A 7,530-nucleotide genomic window follows, 5' to 3' on the forward strand; every position below is an offset into this window, starting at 1 on the left:
GCCTCGCCTGGGGCTCCCCGCGCCCGCCCGCCCGCAGTCCGCTGCGGGCAATCCGCGCAGCGCCCGCAGCCGGGCCTCCGAGCGGCCCCCGCCCGGCCCCCAGCGCCACGCGGCGCTAGCCCCACCAGCCCCCGGCGCACCTGCTCGGGGCGTGGCCTCTGGCGAAGGCGCGCCTCCATTGGCGCGGAGGTGACAAAGGGGCGTGGTCTCGACAGGCCCCTCCCCCACCCAGCGGCTGGCGTACTTAAAGGAGTTGGCGGCCCGTCTCCACTCACAGCACAGCGGCTCGGCCTCGCGGGTGGAGCACTTCGCGACCCCTGCGCGACCCGTCGACCCCGGCTGCTTCGGCCACCATGCCGCGCTCTTTTCTCGTCAGGAAGTCCGCCTGCTCCCGCCGGAGGCCCAACTACAGCGAGCTGCACGACTCTTCTCCAGGTGAGTGGACGGGGTGATGGACCCCGGGGGCTTCGGGGAGACCGGCGAAGGCCGCGTGGGGGGGCACCTTGGGGGAGGGGGACTTGGGGGCCAAGTCCAGGGCCCGGAACCGAGCCCAAGGGCCCGGCGCGGGGCAGTGTGCAGAGGGGCGTGAGGAGCCCGGGGCAGGTGGATGCGGGCGGTTGGGGGAGGGCTGTCCGAGGGCGGGGGTCTGGCGTGAGGAGACTGCGCGGCGGCCGAGCCCCGACGGCGGGGAAGCGAGGGGGCTTCTCTGGGGGAGAGCGCGGCCGGAGGTGGGGCGGGGGCGACGCGCCTGAGGAGGGGAGGCGCCGGCGGTGGCCCGCGGGCCGGGAGATGGGGGGGGCGTCAGGGGGAGCGCCCCCGAGTCGGGGCTGGACGGCGGCGCCCTTCGCGTAAGATCAGGAGGCCGAGGCTGGCGAGCCGGGCGGCCCGGGTGAGGAGGGGCTCCGGGCGGGCGGGACGGGCCGCCCCCCGGCCGTGATCCGTTCATTCCTCCAGTAAGTACTGAGTGCCGGCCCCGCGGCCCCCGCCCGCAGCAGGCTACTGTTTGTTGACTGACTGCGCGACCGAATGCCTGACCCTGCCCTTTTCTCCGTCTCCCCTCAGAGTTTACCTTCCAGCAGCCCTACGACCAGGCCCACCTGCTGGCGGCCATCCCACCTCCCGAGGTCCTCAACCCCACGGCCTCTCTGCCCACGCTCATCTGGGACTCTCTCCTGGCACCCCAAGCCCAGCCCATCGGCTGGGCCTCCCTTCTGCCCCAGGAGGTCCCCAAGGCCGTGGAGCTGACCTCCCTGTCGGACGAGGACAGTGGGAAAGGCTCCCAGCCCCCCAGCCCCCCCTCACCGGCTCCTTCGTCCTTCTCTTCCACCTCAGCCTCTTCCTTGGAGGCCGAGGGCTATGCTGCCTTCCCAGGCTTGGGCCAGTTGCCCACGCAGCTGGCCGGGCTCTCCGTGGCCAAGGACTCCCAGACTCGAAAGGCCTTCAACTGCAAGTACTGCAACAAGGAATACCTCAGCCTGGGTGCCCTCAAGATGCACATCCGAAGCCACACGCTGCCCTGCGTCTGTGGCACCTGCGGGAAGGCCTTCTCCAGGCCCTGGCTGCTGCAGGGCCACGTCCGGACCCACACCGGTGAGTGTTCCCGTGGGCCACCGCGGTCCCTGCTGCCTTCTCTGCCAGCTCTGGAGGGGGGACTGGGCTTGCTGTGATTTTTTTTTTTTTTTTTTTTTCCCCCGGAGTGTGGAAACCGGGGCTCGAGTCTCCTGACTTCTGGCTCATTAGTTCAGGGGCTTGGCTGTCTGAAATGTTTGGCAGAAACATTCACTCGTTCACCAGCCAAGCAGATGGGCGAAAGTAGATAACTATGTCTCTGCAGTCTCCATTTCTCCACCAAATGGGTTGGAGTTGGGTATGGGAGAGGTGCAACCAACACCTTGCTGCTGGGCCAGGTGTGAAGGGGCCCACCTCACTCCACCCTCCCCCCAGCCCATCCCCACCCCCACCTCAGACAGGCAGGATGTTGTGAGACCCCCCACCTGGCTCTGAATCCTGCTTGGAGAACTTCAAACCTTGAGTCGATGGTTCACCTCTCTGAGCCTCAGTTTCCACATCTGTAAAATGAGCATAAGGACATCTTGTGGGGTTTCTGCGCCAGTTAAATGAAAGAAAGCACCTGGACCACCACTTCATATATAAGTGCACAGAAATGGTTTTGGTATTTGCTCTGCTTCCATGCTGTGTGACCTTGGGGCAAGTGATGTAACGTCTGAGCCTCAGGATTATGATAGCTTAATCCTATAGGGTGGTTCTGATAGCGTTTTATAGGTTGCCTGTCAAGATTCAGCGGCTCCTTAATCGCTTCATAATAATTTGTTAATCATGGTTCTCAGATCTGCTCTCCCTACCCCCACCATGGAGTAGATAAACTCAGTCCTCTTCAGACCTGGGAATACCCTTGCCAGCAGAAAATAGTTAGGTCTTGATGTTTCAAAAACATAATACTAAATGTGTAGAAAATTGTGAGATGGAGCCTCTTCTGTTCTCTTAACTTTCTGGAAATGTGGAAAAGGTCCCCACTGTGTCTTTTCAGAACTTGAAAGGTGGAGGCCACCATATTTGGAGCTGCTCTTTGGGGAATGACTTTGGGAGAAGGTTCAAGGGTTATAGCTATCAGCTTTGGGGTCAAGCTGACTGGGTTGGAGACCTCAGTTCTGGCATTTCCTGGCCCAGTGGCTGACCTCTGAGCCGTGAGGGTCAGTGGGGCGGTTTGTTAGGCTTGGCGTTTTGCAGGCATTATGAGTATCATCATTACTCCTAGAGAGTGTCCCCGGCATCCTCCCCAGCGTGCAGACTATGGCTCCCTTTTTCTCTTTGTGCGCACATAATCCTGATTTTAAAGGGACCTGATGTAAAGGTCCAACTGCCTGGCCTCTGTCTTGGGCAATTGCCCAGCTGAAGAGGGCTCTATTTGGAGGAGTCAGAACCCTTGGGGGTGCTCCCCTGAGCCCCCCAGCTTCTCTCCCCACCCATCAGGATATTTTCATGTAAAGGCACGGCTGGGACACAAAAAGCCTGTTGAAATGCACCATCACCATCCTCATTGACTCCCATTGTGTGCCTTAATGATGGGCCCAGTGGGTGGGGGCTGGGGGGGTGGAGCAGGTGCATGGGCCAGTGGTGCCCAGCACCTGTTCTGGGCCGCAGCTGCTGGCCCACAGCGTGTCAGACCCCTTTAATCCGGGGAGTATCGCATGTACAGTGCCCCCCCTCGGCGGCCTTTGTCCCCGCCGGCCTGGTGCCGATTTCACACTCGCCAGGAACACCATAAAGACGTCTGCGGGGGTGAGGGATCTGCAAGGGGTGCAGGTCTGTGTCTGCTGCTTGCACACACAGACCTCCACCCCATCACATCCTGTAAGGCCTCCTTCCTCCTTTGTTCACGTTTTGTGTCTGATCATACATGACAGGTTACGTTCACTGAGCACTTGCTGTATGGGAGGGGCATTGCCCGTGGCTTCCCTCACCTGGGTTAATGTAATAAATCAGAAACCAGGCGGGAGGTGCTGTCGTAACCCCCACCTTACAGATCAGGAAACTGAGGCACAGAAGCAAATCACTTTCCCAAGTCACAGCTCATAAGACTGAGCCAGGGCTCCTTCACCTCTGCTGAGGAGGTGAGAGGGAAGTGGCTTTCTGCACCCTGGGGAAAATAGGACTCCTTGTCCTTACCCATATCTGCATACAGTAAACCCTTAGTTCACAAGGGAGCATGTGAAGGAGGGACCTCACTTGGACCTTGTAGTGTAGTCCTCAGGCCCTTCAGGCCTACTATGCAGAGGGTGCTCAATTATGGCGGCCAATTAACTCAGACATCCCTTCCCTAGTCCTGCTAAGTTCCCCCCCTTCTCTGTGGTGGGTTTCCTTGTATATCTGCCCCAAGAGACTGAACCCTTGAATGGATGGCTCCATAGTCAGCCTCAGGCATCTGACTTCTGGACCCCTCCCTCCCAGTGCCCAGCACAGTGCCCCAGGCACCCAGAAGGTGGATGGAATTCATTCATTCCCTGCTCTTGAATTCCATCCCTGGGATTTAACAAACAGGCCATGGCCTAGGGGCATATAATGCTGGGAGTAGGAGGGTAGAATTCTCCTTTTTTAGTAGTGTTCTGTTCAGTATTATTGCCTGGCACAGAATGGAAGCTTGATAAGTACTTGTTTAATGAGTTATTATTCACACTTTTTATTTAGGAGATGCACTCCCAAGAAAGAAAAAAAACAAACACACGACATTGTCAATGTTTGTAAACTTTATCGTCTTAGTTGGGGCAGGAATTATGAAAAGTTGGTGAACAGCATTACCTGATGGTGATTGAGGGGTCAGGCTCTGAGGCTTTAAAAAAAGACTTAAATCTATTGTATAAGCACTTACTGTGTACCTAGCTCTATATGCATAACTCTTTTTCAGCACAGCCTTCGCCAGGCAGGTGGTGTGAGGGCCACAGGTGGAAGGGGGTTTTAAACAAGTCATAAGGTAAAAGGTTTCTGTAGCCTCTTGGGGGGTCCCAGTCCTGAGCCCTTGGAATGAATTCAGGGGAGGCCCCTGCTCTCATGGGACTCAGTCTGACTGGGAGACAGACAAGACTTGAAATTACCAAACTGTGGCGTTGTGATGGGGAAGCGGCTCAGAGAAGTGGCCTAACCTGCTGGGGGGAGGGGTGTGGCAGGGAGCCTTTAAGGCTGACTCAAGCTTTGTCCCCAGATGAAGTAAATCCAGGAGTGATAATGAGGAACACCCACTACAGCCCCCTTAAGTGAGAGGCCGTCTGAGTGGTGGTTAAAATCACAGGCTCTGGAGTCAGGCTGCTTGGTTCTTGCTGGGTGACCCTGCGTATGCTACTTGGCTTCTCTGTGCCTCAGTTTCACCATCTCTCAACTGAGGACAAGGGTAGGATTAAGTGAGATAAGTGTATGATGCTCCTGTCTCTCTGGCACAAAGTGTTCAGTTGCCATCATTGTCTCAAGCTGGCTTGCCTGGATAAGTGCTTTATTTACCATCTCTGGATTACCAACCGTTATGGGGGTGGGGATGAACAGCTCCATTTTACAGATGAGCAACTGGAGGCTTAGAGAAGCCAGATGACTTGCTCCAGGTCACATGGTGGGAAGTGGCAGAGCTCCCAATCATATCCAGGCCTTTGGACACTAGATATGGCCTGGGTTTCTTGGGTCATGGGATTCCTTCAGGGGTGGGGTGATCTGGGCTCTAAAGGCCCTGGTGGGTGGGCAGGGATTTCAATAAATAAATGTCAGCTGTTATCCCAAGTGGTTTTAGCACTCAACTCCTGTTTTCTGTCCCCAGGCGAGAAGCCCTTTTCCTGCTCCCACTGCAGCCGTGCCTTTGCTGACCGCTCCAACCTTCGGGCCCACCTACAGACCCACTCGGATGTCAAGAAGTATCAGTGCAAGACATGCTCCCGAACCTTCTCCCGCATGTCCCTGCTGCACAAACACCAAGAGTCAGGCTGCTCAGGGGGTCCCCGCTGACCCTCAAGGCTTCTTCTGCCTCTCCAGACCACCCCCTCCACTGCAGCCTCCCCCCAACTCCAGAAGGAAGGCGCCCCCATCCTTCTCACTGCCACGGAATTCCCTTCTGAGCTCCCCTGTTCGGCTGCGTTGGCTCCACAGGACTCTGAGGGCCATTTTCCAGTTCTCTCTGCTCTAGGTGCCTCAGTAGGCTCTGAGAGAGAGAGGCCTTACCGTGGATATTTCTGTGGATGGCTGATAGGGAGGGTGGCTTGCAGCCGAGTGTTCTGGAGTCAGCCTCTGTGTGTGGGTTTGTGTATCCAAAGGTGTTTGGATACAGCTGCTTTGAGCTCCAGGACAAAGCCGACAGACTGATAGGAAGCTCCCCTGCACTCAGGGGAACCCATTCCTCCCCCACCCAGAACCGTCAGGCCACCCTTCCAGGAGGTGTGACTATGCAGTGATCCACCCCCAGGTTCAGCCTGGGGGCCTGTGGTCGGCCACTGACACAAGGACGTGTCTAGACCCCAGGTTGCCCCTGGGCCTGGGCAGCTATCTCGGCCTCCTATTTTGTCATGGTGGCACCTGTCTCATGGGCAATTTAACAACAGTCCCAAAAGGGACTGTGAGTAATTGCTGTCACTTGTTGGGGGCCTGAGTGGGGTGCTTCTCCGACGGATGTGTCTCCCAGAACTATTTTTGGGGTCTGACAGGTGGACCCAGGAGGAAGATGTTTACATTTTTAAAGGTACACTGGTATTTATATTGCAAGCAACATTTTGTACTAAGGAAACGTTTTGTATAGTTATATGTACAGTTTATTGATATTCAATAAAGTGGTTAATTTATGTATTAAAAAAGTTACTTTTATAGAGGGGTGAGTGTTTTAAAGGGCCTTCGGGAAGGGAGAAGGGGGCAGGGATTCGTGGAGCTCAGATATTCCTGACTCGGGCTTAAATCCTGTCCTGTTTTAAACATCACGTGGCTTTGGACCACTGACTTTGACTGTCAGGGACCTTATTTGTGCAAATGGGTTTTCTCTGAGCCGGGGTGTCCTGTCTGATGTGGAGGGTGGGAAACACCTGTGGACCAGTGAGCAGTAGGGGGCTGTGTGCAGGTTCCTTGCACTTTACGTTGTGACCCTGATTTATTCTTTCATCCTTCCATGTTGAGGCTGACCAGGCCCACAGGGTGAGAAGCCAGCTCCCTGGTTCTTATCAACTAGACAGGCTGCTGGGCTTTGCCCCAGCAGCACAGGTCTGGGGAGGGGTTGACAGCTTCTCTGACATGAGGGAGTGGAGTGCAGTGAGCAAGAAGGGGACAGAGGATGTCCTTCCTGCTTCCAAGGGCACTGGGCCCCACTCCGGCCTCCCTGTCGGACCCACACCTCTGTCTGGCTGCTGGGTACCAAATGGCCTTTGATGCAAGGAAATTGGCTGGCTGGAGCCGAGAGGGTGAGAAGGCAGGCCAAAGGGTAGGGGTCATTCAGCTTCCTGCTCGAGGACAGGACGGGAAGACGGTCAGCTTGTGTCCCGGGCTGGGATAATTCACTCCTGGCTGGCTGTCGTGGTGACCTCACCTCTGGGGCCCTCCTGGGGCCAGGAGAAAATGAGTGTCCTTTTTGAGTACAAAAGGTGCTGAAGGTGCCAGTTTCCTGTGGGGAGCTGAGCAGGCGTCCCAGAGCTCCAGAGCCCCAGAGTCAGGCCGGGGGTGGGGGGAGCTTCGTGTTCCAAAGGAGAGATGATTCTTTCTTCTAAACAGGAAATGGTGACCCACAGGCCGGGAGCAGCCCTTAATGACTTGCAGCTTTCCTCCCAAAAGAAAAAAAAAGTTCTCTAACAATCGCCAAATTGTAGCTGGCCTCCCTGAAGGGAAGTTAGGGAGTTGCGGGGGCTGGGGGTTGGGCACCCAGCCTACTGTGCCCGCCGTCTGTGGGCTGTCATGTACAGGCACCCCACAGTAGGTGCTGACACCAGTGGTGAGGGAATAAGTGACCTCACACACTCCTGGGGGCGGGGGGGAAGCAGGCCTCGTGGAAACTCCTCCCCG

At 56.6% G+C, this 7,530-nt stretch overlaps 1 protein-coding gene across 1 annotated transcript; it reads left to right on the forward strand.

Moving 5' to 3' along the window:
* The first annotated feature begins 287 nt into the window (after positions 1-287).
* SNAI1 (snail family transcriptional repressor 1) lies at positions 288-6,345 on the forward strand. The gene is made up of 3 exons (XM_028125183.2): positions 288-435; positions 1,063-1,590; positions 5,318-6,345. The coding sequence occupies exons 1-3, from the start codon at positions 354-356 to the stop codon at positions 5,500-5,502; spliced, it is 795 nt and encodes a 264-aa protein (XP_027980984.1). The 5' UTR covers positions 288-353; the 3' UTR covers positions 5,503-6,345.
* The last annotated feature ends 1,185 nt before the right edge of the window (positions 6,346-7,530 follow it).

This window comes from Eumetopias jubatus, unplaced genomic scaffold (genome assembly GCF_037043125.1).
Source record: "Eumetopias jubatus isolate StellerSeaLion01/CBP00866 unplaced genomic scaffold, mEumJub1_p1.0 scaffold_9, whole genome shotgun sequence".
In the NCBI taxonomy this organism is placed as follows: Eukaryota; Metazoa; Chordata; class Mammalia; order Carnivora; family Otariidae; genus Eumetopias; species Eumetopias jubatus.